The sequence below is a fragment of the Macrotis lagotis genome, chromosome 1 (assembly GCF_037893015.1).
Source record: "Macrotis lagotis isolate mMagLag1 chromosome 1, bilby.v1.9.chrom.fasta, whole genome shotgun sequence".
Taxonomy (NCBI): Eukaryota; Metazoa; Chordata; class Mammalia; order Peramelemorphia; family Peramelidae; genus Macrotis; species Macrotis lagotis.
This window is the reverse complement of record NC_133658.1, coordinates 913400626-913414127: the sequence shown is the minus strand read 5'-3', so window position 1 is coordinate 913414127 and position 13502 is coordinate 913400626. Positions and strand designations below refer to the sequence as shown.

The following is a 13502-nucleotide window of genomic DNA, read 5'->3' as shown; positions in this document are numbered from 1 at the left end:
ACTTTTGAAAAGAAAATCCATCCTATCCACCATCTCCAGAGAACTGATGAACCTGAATGCAGACTGAAACATACTTTTAAAAAACATTTGTCTTGTTTTTGCGTGTTTTTTTTTAATATAGGAATATATTTTGCATGATTTCCCATGTATCATTGATATCCAATTACCTTCTAAAGAAAGGAGGAGTGGAAGATTGGTAGAGAATCTGGAACTCAAATTTTATAAAAATGAATATAAAGTATTTACATGTAATTGAGAAATATTTAATGAAATAAAAATATATATTTAAAAACAAAATACAAAAACAAGCAAAAAAAGACAAGTCCATAAGAAAGAAAATATTTCCCCATTGCCACAAGGAAACAAATCCTACTTTCAAGATATCCACCCTTGAAGATAGTACAATCTCATTGTAATTCATGTATCTCATACAGGGAAAACATCTTTCTTCACCATAGAATCTTTCCAGAAAAGTGCAGATTTGAGGAATGTGTTGGCCCACCAGCACCCTGGAATGGGAGGCAGTGTGCTATATTTAGTAGTTAAGAGTATGAGGCAAGATCTGGAGTGCAGCAAACTGACCTCAGACACTCACCAACCCTATGACTTTGGACAAGTAACAACTCTCAGCCTCAGTCTCTTCATCTATAATAATACCAGGGACATCTATTCCCAGGGTTGTTGGAGGCTGGAAAGAAAAAGTTATATAAAAAAAAAAGTAAAAAGGAAATCCCTTCTTCTTTTAAGATTTGATTATCAGGATTAAAATACTTATTACATTGAACAAGTCAAAAAAAAGTTTGCTTATTCATTTATTGTCCTGTCTGAACAAAATTTTCAGTACAATTTCAAGTAATTCCACTGCCTGTCAAGGATGTTGACTCTCAAAAGATTTCCTCTTTTCTTGAGTGTGTGTGTTCTTTTTTTTTTAGGAAGGGTACATGGTAGAATGGTAAGAATACAATTACATGGGCTGGAAGCTCAAATCTCAGCTCCATCCATTACTAGTTATGTGTGACTTCAGAATCTAGAAAAATATGAGCCTCTAAAAAATCCTTATTTCCATCTCATAAGTAGAATCTATTCACTCTTTTGTTTATTTCTTTATTTTTTTCTATTCACTCTTTAACTCATTCCTTTTATAGGAATGTTCAAATACTTATGTTAAAGTTGCCGTTTCCCTCCATTTAATCCTGTTTTTAATAGGTTATATTATTTAGAGAAACATGAGCTCCTTTTTTTTAGACAATTCTATTTCAATCTCTTTTTTCATTTCTTACATATATAAAGTAACCCTGGTCTGTAGTACTTTCTTGCAAAATCTATTATTTAGTTCTAAAATTTTGAAATGTTACATGGAGTTTCAAGCATCAAGTTTTTCTCAGATAGCAATCTCCAGATTCATTCAATTCAAACTTTGTCAACTGTATTGAAATTTCCTAGTTTTCTTGTATTATTTCCTGTAACCTGGTATTCAACTATTTTAATTTATCCTTCCCCCCAAGAGACCTACAGTATTTATATTATCTCCCCATATCACTGTCTTCCTGTCAGTTAATTTTCTCTAAAATTCATGTACTTTCTAAAAAGTCATCTTTTGCTGCTCTTAATCTTCCAATTCTGTATTTTTGAACTCCAAATCTTTCTTTTTCAGGGTCTCTGCTATTTTGCAAAGATTTTTCATCCTAATTTCAATTTATTTTTTTTTCTCATTTGCAATCAAATTTCCATTCTTTTATTAACTTGGAATAGAAATACAAAATATAAAGTTCTTACCCTCAAAGACAATATATAATAGGGTAATTGATCAATACTCCCTTTTCAAGAAGCTCAAGTATTATTGATTTAATTATTGTACCCAGAGTACTAGGTAGGAGTTGGAGGAGACATGAACAATATAACAAGTCAGATGGAAAAATGGTTTGTGCAGAGAACTGGATGGAAGGTGAAGCATAATGTCTAGGGCTGGCAAATTACAGTGGAAAATTACTGGCAAATTGCATTAGGTGAATTGGCTTCACTCACCAATAAAGACAGCTCAGGACTAAGAGGGTAGAGCGAATGGAAGCTAGAGGATGCCAGCTCTGCAATATTATTTCATAAGGATTTTACCTTGTCTACCTCTCTTGAGGATCTCATTTAAACTTCAGTAAGTTTAGGCACATTCTTTTTTACTTTGAAGTAGTTAGGTGGGAGATGTGTTGAAAACAAAGCCTCTGACATCTTGGTGATCACGCTGTCTTCATTTTGGATCTTCAGAATTTTATTGAGACTTTCCCTTCTTCAAATTATAGGATCATTTCTCCAGACTCTGAAATCTATTTTTCCAAAATCCAGCCAAGGCTCAAGAGTTGTGACTTGATGGCTGGTTACATATCAAGTGCAAGAAGAGATGAGAACCTATGTTGGTGGAGCTGTGAATTGGTTAAAAATCATTCTAAAAAGAAATTTTGAATTATGAGAGTAATGTGACTAATGTCCATACTCTTTGACCCAGAGATTCCACTTCTGTCATGGAAGAAAAGATCCCAATATATGTTGTTGTTAAATAGTATTCAACTCTTGGTTGTCTTCCTGATTCCAGGCCCAGCATTCTATCCAATATACAACCTAGCTTGCACATTCCAATATATTTCAAAAGTAATTCTGGCAGCACTAGGAACAAAGTATAGACCATGGGTTGGAAAATGGATAAACCAATTGTGATAAAGAACCTGTGGTACATGAGAGTAATGGAATATTACTGTTCTATAGGAAATAACAAATGGGATGAATATGAAGAAGCATGGAAACACATGAATCAATTTAAGCAGAAGCAAGAAAACATAAGACAATAACCAGAGAGAAAAACCACCACAAAACAAAGTTAAATATACAAAATTAGAAAGAATAAACTGGAGCATAGGGAAGAGATATGAGAATACATCTCCCTCACTCTTTTGCAGAGGTTGGGTGTGAGAGGGAGGGTGGTCCATAGTTAAGCAATATATAGCATATATTTTAGATGTTTTTCAATGTATTGATCAGTTTTAATTTTTTTTCTATTCTTATTTTTTTTAAATCTCTGTTCAAAGGGATGCTAGGTTCTCCAGGAGGAGGGGGATGCAAATTTAGGCTCCATAACACCAAGGAACTTCACCTTGTATCTAATATGATTGGACTATGATTATACATTTTTTTGGCTATCATTTCCCATGATTACAATTCTGACCATTTCTTATGTCAGTTATACATGCACATGATCTCAGAAACTTGCATGAGTCAATAGACAAATATGGAATTTTGTACTTTAGGACAGTTTTCCGATAGTCCCAGAATTAAACAATTTATCTAAAAATATATTCTTTCCCCTTCATTCAAAGGCAGTGCGGTAAGGTATTTGAAAGGGCACTGGCTTCTTGTGTCAGTGTTGTTAAAATTCCATGCCTGGTGAGATCTGCTCCCATTGGTCACCACTCTGCTATGCCCATCTGTTTTTCCCATTAATGAATACTTCCCAGTCTCTATTTTGGGAAGGGGCCAAAGCTAGTCAAACTTCATTCACCTCTTAGCTCTGTTTCTCACCTTCAACATCTGCCCTCTCCACCTCCCTCTATTTTCACATCCTTTTTTTGTGTAATTTTTTCCCCATGAAAATAAGTTATCTGAAGGCAGGAATTATCTGGTTTTTGTTCCTATTTTTATTCCAAGTGCTTAGCAATTATTTCTTGCTCATTGCCTTGCTTTCTCTGTGGTCTTGTGTAAGTCAATCTTTCTGGACCTCAATTTCCTCATCTATAAAATGAGGATGGCCTCCCAAGATCCCTTCTAGCTCTAGGCTTGTGATCCATTTATGAATCTGAGTATTTTGTTAGATGAGGATGCCAGAAGGATTAGCAAATAAGAGCTAGGTAATGAAAAGTCATTTAAGTTTATTGACATAAATAGGGTGATAAAAATACAACGTAGTCCCTGCCAACAGGGTTGACATATCACACAATTGAAATCATTGGGAAAGGGAGACAAGAGGAGAATTCAAAGATAGCAAGCCAGCTGCTGTCTGGTTCAGATCCAAGGGGAGTGGCAAACTTCCCCCACTGCCCAGGGATCCACTTCACAGAATGAGGTTATTAATTCGTTAAAAGCAACCGGAGGCAGACAGTCATCAAAGGAACACCCGTTATGAGCACTGACTTAGTGGCCATCTCTATCATTCTGAGCAGCCAGAACACAGCAATCCTGGCTGCTCTACTTGGAGATTCTTCAGCCCTTGAAAGGTATACCTACACTTCAAGCTTAAAAATCGGCATTTTGGGTAGGGTTGCATCACTAAGCTGAGGGTGCTGAGCTTCTTTTTCCCTTTCTATATTTGCCATGAACCCGACTGAACTCTCCTTGAGGTGGCCCACGTGAAGCCACTTTTCATCTTCCTCCTCAGCATCCCAACCCACCAGATGACCCCAGTGCCCACCACGGGACATTCATTTCTTTGGCTTCAACACTGCCCTTTTTAAAGTCCTCTCTTCAGGTGCAACATTTATTCCACCAACAATTATCAAGAAAGTACTGCTGCAGGGTGCTGAGTAAAATAAACCCTCACTTGAGTATCCAATTCTCTAAGTATAATTGAGTGCCCACTACATGTGTGACACTGTGGTAAGGATACAAAAATAGGAGAAAAAAAAACCACCTTCCCTCCCCCACCCCATCCCACCCCACCCGAAAATTCCATTCTATTGGGAATTCAATATTTATCTAGGCAAGTAAATGAGGAGAGAAGGGGATGAGCAAAGGCTTCCCATACAAAGGATCCCCTGAGATGAGCCTTGAAGATGAAAGCTTCTCGAGTGATAGAAAATTAAGAAATGCTCAGAGTAGAGAAAGATGATCACATCAAGCAGGGAGAGCTTGGTTAGTCCAACCAAACTGAGGTCCCAGGAAGTGAAATGATTTGCTCAAGGTCAAACAGGTCACTGTGAATCTTAAAGGGATTTCACTTGGTTAGGCCATACTGCTTCCCTAAAAGAACAACGGAAGAGAAAAGAAAGGGAAGGGGACAGCAAAGGCAAAACATCATCGGATGTGGCAAACTCCAAGAAAGTTTCCAGTTTGGTCCAAGGTTTCAAACCCTGGTCTTTGTCCATTGGAAGCAGATATTACTTAAAAGGAAGCCAAGAGGGCAGCTAGGTGGCACAGTGGATAACTGGCCTTGGAGTCAGGACTACCTGAGTTCAAATCCAGCCTCAGACCTAGCTGTGTGGTCTTGGGCAAGCCACTTAACCCCATTGCCTTGCAAAAACTAAAAGGAAGCCAAGAACAAAAGCAGACCTTAGAGAAGGTAGACAGAGTGAGTCTGGGTCCTGCACAGAAAGGAAGCAGCATGCCTTAATAGGAAGAAAACCTGGTTTCGATTGAGATCTGGATTGGAGTCCTGCAGAGCCAATCACTAGACATCACCAGGACTGTGTTTACCTCTGATTAAAAAGACTTGCAGAAGTATCTACCTTCAGGGTGGGGATAAGGAAAATTGTTATTGTTAACTGTAAAAATACTATTATTATTGCCATCTTTCTTCTATTCCTCTTGATAGGTTTAAGGCATAACTGCAGTTATCAAGGGAGCCTCCCTCACAGGGAGAGAGAGGAACAGTGGTCTGTCTATACATTTGCCCATTTCATACACATTTGTTCCAAACCATGCCCTCCTGAAATGGTCTGAGTAATATCTAGGTAACAAATATTGGCATCCAACTAAGTGGGTTTTTTTTTTAAATGTCAACTAAGGAAAAAAGCCTCATTTTAGGGTGGGTATTGGTAGGGTTAATACAAAAGAAATTTGAGGATCTCCATTTCTGAGCTGCTCAGTCAAGGGACTTTAAGTGACTGCCCTGAAAGACCACTGATGGCCCACCCATGTACTGTCTAGTGAGAAGACAGGTACGGCACCATGAAGCTTTTCTTTTAACTCAGATTGATACTGAACAGGTCAATCTAGAACACCTTCTTCCTTGGTCCATAGCTAATTAGCAGGACCCAAGGATTCTGTTAATTATGGGACAAATACCACTCTTTGAGCTTACTACTGCTGCTCTAAACAGTGGTATAATTCTGAATTATTGATGACTGAGCAGAATTAGAAAAAACACACCACTACCTACCCATTCAATTCCAATTAAGACACTCCCCAGTTCCACCATCAACCTCAGAGCAAAAGAGCTGTCTTTCTACAAAAGGGGAATCCATTGTTTAACTCAAAGTACATCAATGACACAATTGAGGCCAAACAGCTGCCTGGTCCCAGGAAGCCATCCAGATGATGGATCATGGGGCAGAGGTTGGGGGGTGGGGAGGGGGTTGAAATGTTAAGTGACTATGAATGTTCCTGCCACTTCAGTCCCAGGGAGGACTCATTTGGCAGGAGTGGTCTCTGGCCCTGCCACTTCTGTGGCCAGGGAGGCTGAGGCACTGGGAACAGTATCTGAAAGGGGAGTTGCTGGTGGGCTGGGGGTTAGGGCAGGAGCTACTGGGATTGGGTGGTGCTGCAGGTATTCTAGATACTCTTGCATCCAGGGATACTGCCTAGACTGCTCATGAAGCTGGCGAAGATACTCAAGCCAAAGTCGTCTCTCAGGTTGCTGTCCTCTCTTCAGGGTCTGGAGACGAGGAGGTGTGCTCTGGGGGGAGCTGCCCCAGGACTGGGGCTTTAAACAGGGATGAGACTCCATAGTCAGGGCAGGAGGTTGAAGCCAGGCTCCTGGGCTTGTGGAAGCCTCCTTGGCCAGCGCTGAGACTGGAGACACTGTCTCTGGAAAGCCAGGACCTTCTCCAAGGGTCACCTTGGTCATCTTGGATGAGGAGAACCTGGGCCTACCTGGCCATGCTAACTGGGGATCTGGGAGACTTTCCTGTGGAACCTGGCTGGGAGTTGAAGTCTGAGGATTTTTTGAGCCATGAATCAAGGAGCTCTGTTCTCCCTGGTCGGGAAGCTGTCCAGATAAATTCAAACTTTCTTTTTCTTTCAGTTGTCTTGATTGTTTGGCTCTTCGGTTTTGAAACCAATTCTAAAGGGGGGAAAGGAAGAAATCATATGAAATCTCTAAAGCTATTTATTTTCTTCTCATAAGAATGGCAGGTTTCAGGAAAGGAAGGGAGGGAGGGGAATTAGTGCTCAGCACTTTACAAATTTTATCTCAATGATTTGGTTGTTGGCTTTGGTAAGACTGCCAACTCTAGCACAAATTCTTTAAATTATTCTTTTTTAAAGGATATATATATCAAAACCACTTGACATACCCTGCCTTCTTTACATTCTTGGACAGTGGCTCTTGACCTACACATAAAGAATATTTTTTAGGCCCACCCTGGGTTCAGCTAGTGTAAAGGCAGAGTGTGCTCAATAGTATTGCAGGCTTGTGAGGGACCATACAACCACACCCAGCAGCAAAGTGAAGCAGCCACTAAGCCAAACAAAAAGCTTAAAGCAAACCACACTACTGTTCAAGTTCAGTGCGTGGTAACACAGGTGGCCTCTTGTAGGAAGGATAGAAAGAAGAGAAATTCAGCAAAAGCACAGATCACAAAAACCATTATTTCCATGTTGCTTGAAAGCTCCAGAAGCACAAGCACTTTATATTGCTGGCCTCATCTGAGCTCACAAATCACCTGGGAGATAGAGCTATCAATCCCCATTTACAGGTGGTGAAACTGAGGCTCTTGAAGACCTAATGACTTACCCAAGGTCATACAGATAATGACAGAGGTAGATTAGGAACCTAGGTCTTTCTGACTAGGGGGAGGGGGGAAGGTTCACCCATATGCTGATCCTTGAGTTAAAAAACTTAATAGTCTTGATCCTCTCCTTTGAAAAGCTCAAGGAGATCTAGCTGGTCTGGCTCATTAGTATAAGGAGCAGGGTGGGGAATTGTATGGGGGAATCAATGTATCACTTAGGTTTTGACCCCAGTCTAAGAGTGGCATGAGAGGGCAGAAACAAAGCCTTTCAAAGTGCATAAAAGACGTTGTATTTTGAGATTTCCCCTGCCTCTCTCTGCCATCTTGAGAGGTGTGCCATTTTGTAAAGATATCTTAATAAAAAAAAAAATTTTTAATCACTCTGGACTAAGTATTCATGAGCCATTTATAACAACTAGAATCCAAATCCAGATTCAGTCACTTAGCAGTTGAGTGACCCTGGACAAGTAATTTCGCCACTATCTGCCTCAGTTTCCTCAAAGGTAAAAGGGGATAATAATTACTCAGGTGTCCCAAGACTGTAGTGAGGATCAAATGAGAGAATATTTGCAAAATGTTCATTTAATTGTTGCCTCTCTTCATAAATGCTCATCAATCAACAAGTCAACTCAACAAACATTCCCAAGTACTGGGAATACAAAAGAGGCAAAAGATCATCCCAGCCCACCAGGAACTCCTAAAGTCTTAGGAAAAGCACAGCAGACAGGGAGGAAACCATAGAAAAAGGGAAGGTCATCCAAGGGGCTTCCTGGAGAGGGTGAGGTTTGGACTGGGGGGCAGGGGGAGTAGGGAGGGAAGCAAGAGAGAACAGCCAGAAAAAATGCCCTGAGACAGGAGCCCAAGAAGATACACAAGCAACCATAGCCAGAGGAGAGCAGTCCTGGAAGACTCCAGAATTCAGATCTGTTCACTGGAGGAGGAGAAGGAGGAGGAGAGGGAATAAACTCAGTACACTCCTTCATGGCCCTGGGTGGAGGGGTCCCATAAAATAACTTCCACTTTACAAAAGGAGATTCCATTAGGGGATGAATGTGAAAATGGCAGTAACACATCTTCACACCAAAAAGAGGAGCCTTTCTTTGATGGGGCATCCCATGAGCCTGGCCTTCTGCTAACTCCTCCAAGAGCTGAATAAAAGTTTGTGGATGATGTTGGTGGCTGGCCTTCAGTGCTAACTTTGGACTTACCTGTATTCTAGATTCAGGAACATCGAGGCGGTTAGCAAGCTCACTTCTGACAGAATAGTTAGGATAAGGGTTCTTATGAAATTCCCCCAGAAGAACATCCAGCTGGACTTCATTAAACATGGTTCGTTCCCTCTTTGCTCCTTTTTTACTGCTTGTAGATGAGTCAGAAGTCAGGGCAGGTTCTAAGGGAAGGGGAAAGATTAGGAGTCTTTAAACGAGAATCAAAGTATTTCCTTCTATGGACTCAGCATGAAACTCTTATGAACCTGTGACTGATCAGTGGACTTCCCTATTAGAAGGTAAACTCCCTGAGGGCATGGGCTGTTTTTGCTTTTGCTATTTGTTTTTCATCCCTCCCCTTGGTCCTGCATCTGGTACAGTAAATGCCTGTAGATTGAATGAGTGATCACATGTGGGATACAAGCCAATTTAGGGTTAGATGATTCACAAAGGTTTCAGACAGAAGAGCCAGTGCAGAAGCAAGCTCCTGGAGCTTTCCCCTTAATTGAAGCAGGAAAGCTACAGATCCCACCAAGAAAAAGATCCAGATAAGTTTTCAATGGTAGACATCACAGAAGATCTTCAGTGAAGGTCTGTCCCTTTGTGGGAAAAGGGGAAGTAAAGCCCAGGAGGAGGAGGGATGTGAGAAAGCCAGCAGGAGGATTTTAGCCACAGGAAGTCCAGGTCCCAGCAGCTAGATAGCAAGCCAGCAGGGAGGGTCCCAAGCCCAAAGTCTGAACCCTGGGAAAACCAGGGCAAAAGATAGGACCGGGTTGGGAACAAAGCTAAAAAAGCTCTCACTATAGAAAACTACTTTACAGACAAAGATAATAACAATGCCATGAAGAAATCAGAGAAAAATCACTCCCAGGCGAAGTCTAAAAACAGCCTATGAATTGGTCTCAAATCCAAAAGCTTATAGAAGAGCTTAAAAAAAGAATTTAAAAAACCAAAGAAGAGAGAAAGAAGAAAAATGTTAACAGAAATGAGTTATGCAGGAAAATTATTAAGAATTGACCAGAGAATTCAATACTTTTGAAAAGTAGGCACAAAAGGTAATTGTAGAAAACAAAACCCTACAAAATTAGAATTGAACAAACAGAAACCAATGAATCTACAAGATGATGAGATTCCATCATACAGAATAAAAAGATTGAAAAAAATTGAAGTAAATGTAAAGTATCTTTTAGGAAAAATTAACAACCTTGAAAAGAGATTCAGGAGAGACAATTTATGAACTACTAGAAAGGCTACTAGAAAGGCTAGATTAAAAAAAAAAAAGAACCTGGAAAAAATCATGCAAGAAATTATTAGAAAAAACTGTCCAAATTTGCTAGAACAAGAAAACAATATAATCATTGAAAGAATACATACACAGAACCCCTCCAGAAAGAGACCAGGATAAAAACTCCAAGGGTGTAATAGTCAAATTCCAGAACTTTCAAATAAAGGAGAAAATCCTTTGAGCAGCAAAAAAGGAAACAATTTAAATATAAAGGAAACACATTCAGACTTGCACAGGCTCAACATTAAAGGACTGGGGGCCCTGGAATAACATATATTGGAGGGCAAAGGATTTGGGATTACAACCAAGAATTAACTACCCTGCAAAATCAGCATGTACAGTCAGGAGAAAAGATGAATGTTCAACAAAATAGAGGATATCCAAAATTTCCTCACACAAGGACCAGAACTGAACAGAGAATTCAATCATCAAGTACACAATTCAAACAAATTCAAAAAAGGTAAATGAAAAGGGGAAGGAAAAAAACAAAGTAAAACAATGTTAGTAAGATCATCAAATTGTATAAAAGGAAAGATATAAGACTTCTAATTCTTGAAAATTTTACTTTTCTTAGGATAATTAAAGGGTAGAATATAATTGAAAAGATTAGACTTAAAGGATATGGGTATAGTTGAGTCTTGTCTCAGAGGTCCAAGATGACATCACTGTTTGAGACAAAAAGCCCTGATGAAAAGCATAAGTGTTAACTTTAAACTGTCTGATGAGGATATCATAAACTGAGGGGTCCTGAGTCATTGTCTGTAACTTAAAATCAATCAGACCTCCAGAGCCTCCCAGGATTTAGAGATCTTTAAGACTCTAGTAGTTAATTAGATCAGTGTTTAACTTAATCCTTGCTTCAATTAACAAGGGGTTAAATACCCTGAGTGAGGGGTGGGGGGGTGGAAGAGGTAAAGTGTAAGAGAAAATAGCCTTGAGGGGAGGGGTGCAAATAGTTCATGAAATGATTAGATTTGGGGTGATACTTTGGCTCAAGAGGATTGTGTGTGTCTTTGGAGGGTACTCTAAAGGGAGCAAGGGAAAAAATGATTATAATTTGATGTAACTGAAAAGTACACTTCTAATGGCACAGAAGGAGTACTTAGTGACTTTGAGGCAATGTTGTTTATCAAACAATCAATGAATCAATGATGGTACTTTGATTAACACTGAGTTTATCAAGTAATCAATTGATAAAAGTGTAATTGATGACACTGATTAATAATACCTTAGTGATAAATGAAACCAGGTGAAGAGGCACAAAGATTTATAATTTTAGAGGGAAAGAGAGGATGTGAACACTGAGTCAATTCTATTCAAAAGATTTAGCCCCCGAGAGGGAATAAAAAATACATTGCAACTTGGGTTTAAAAATCTATTCTATTGGAAATCAAGTAAATGTCCTTCAATTGGGGAATGGCTTAGCAAACCGAGGTATATGTATGTCATGGAACACTATTGTTCTATTAGAAACCAAGAGGGATGGGAATTCAGGGAAGCCTGGAGGGATTTGCATGAACTGATGCTGAGTGAGATGAGCAGAACCAGAAAAACATTGTATACCCTAACAATTACATGGGGGTGATAATCAACCTTGATGGACTTGTCATTCCATCAGTACAAAAATCGGACAATTTGGGGCTGTCTGCAGTGGAGAATACCATCTGTATCCAGAGAAAGAATTGTGAAGTTTGAACAAAGACCAAGGACCTTTAATTTAGGGGGGGAAAAAAGCTGATATCTTATTGTTTGATCTTGCTATCTCTTATACTTTATGTTTCTACCTTAAGGATATGATTTCTCTCTCATCACATTCAATTTGGATCAATGTATACCATGGAAACAATGTAAAGACTCACAAATTGCCTTCTGTGGAGGGGAGGGAGGGAAGTAAGATTAGGGGAAAAATTGTAAAACTCCAAATAAATAAAATCTTTAAAGAAAATCCATTCTACTCCACAGGGAAGTTGAGGGGGGGAGCAGGGGAAGGGAAAGATAAGGGGAAAAGGGACTGATAAAAGGGAAGGTAAAGGTATAAGTGAAAATAAACAAAGTTAAATTTTAAGAAAAAAGTTAAAGGGGAAAGGGAGTAAAACTTTGGTGAGGAGGAATAAGAAGAAAGGAAAGAGAAAAATTTAAAGGGGAAAGCATAGAGGGAAATACAGACTTAGTAATCTTAACTGTAAATATGAATGGAATGAACTGTCCCATAAAATGGAAGTTTATAGCAGAATGGATTAAAAATCAGAATCCTACAGTATGTTCTTTACAAGAAACACACTTGAAGCAGTGATATACACACAGGGTAAAAGTAAAAAGATGGAGCTTTAACTGTGCTTTGACTGAAGGAAAAAAAATCAAGGGTAGTAATCCTGATTTCAGATAAAGCAAAAGCAAAAATAGATCGCATTAAAAGGGATAAGGAAGGAAACTACATGTTCTTAAAAGACACCATTGGTAATGAAATCATGTCATTATTAAACATGTATGCACCCAATGGTATAGGATCCAAATTCCTAGATGAAAATTCAGTGAATTTCAAGGGGACATAGAGAGCAAAACTTTAATAATAAGGGACCTCAACCTCCCTCTCTCAGAACTAGATAAATCTAGCCACAAAATAAATAAAAAGAAAGTTAAGAAGGTGAACAAAATCTTAGAAAACTTAGATATGATAGACTTCTGGAGAAAACGTAAATGGGGATAGAAAAAAATATACCTTTTCACTGTAGTGCATGGCACCTATACCAAAATTATGTACTAGGGCATAAAAAATCTCTCAAACACAAAAAAGGCAGAAATAATAAATGCATACTTCACAGACCGTGATGCAATAAAAATTACATGTTATAAAAGGTCATGGAAGAGAAACTAAAAACTAACTTAATTTTTTTTTTTTTTTGCAAAGCAAATGGGGTTAAGTGGCTTGCCCAAGGCCACACAGCTAGGTAATTATTTAAGTGTCTGAGACCTGATACTCCTGACTCCAGGGCAAGTGCTTTATCCACTGCACCACCTAGCTGCCCCAAAAACTAACTTAATTTTAAACTAAGTGCACCAAACAACAAATTATAGAAATAATCAATAATTATATCCAAGAGAATGATAATGATGAGACATCATACCAAAATTTATGGGATTCAGCCAAGGCAGTTTTGAGGGGAAACTTTATATCTCTAAATAGAATAGAGAAAGAAGATCAATGAATTGGGTGTGTAATTCTATCATCTAAAAAAGCTAAAATTGAAGATCTCCAATTAAATACCAAATTAGAAATTTTGAAAATCAATGGAGAGATTA

General features: G+C 38.9%; 1 protein-coding gene across 4 annotated transcripts in view; it reads right to left on the bottom strand.

Annotated features, from left to right (window-relative positions):
- Positions 1-4698: 4698 nt before the first annotated feature.
- Positions 4699-13502, bottom strand: part of LOC141509800 (uncharacterized) — a 56980-nt gene continuing 48176 nt past the window's right edge. For all 4 annotated transcript variants that reach the window (XM_074219584.1, XM_074219587.1, XM_074219585.1 and 1 more), the window contains 2 exons: positions 8918-9099; positions 4699-7039 (listed from right to left, as the gene is read on the bottom strand). In XM_074219584.1, the coding sequence (XP_074075685.1) occupies positions 6386-7039; positions 8918-9099 (836 nt within the window). In that variant the 3' untranslated portion in view covers positions 4699-6385. The remainder of the gene's footprint in view (positions 7040-8917; positions 9100-13502) is intronic.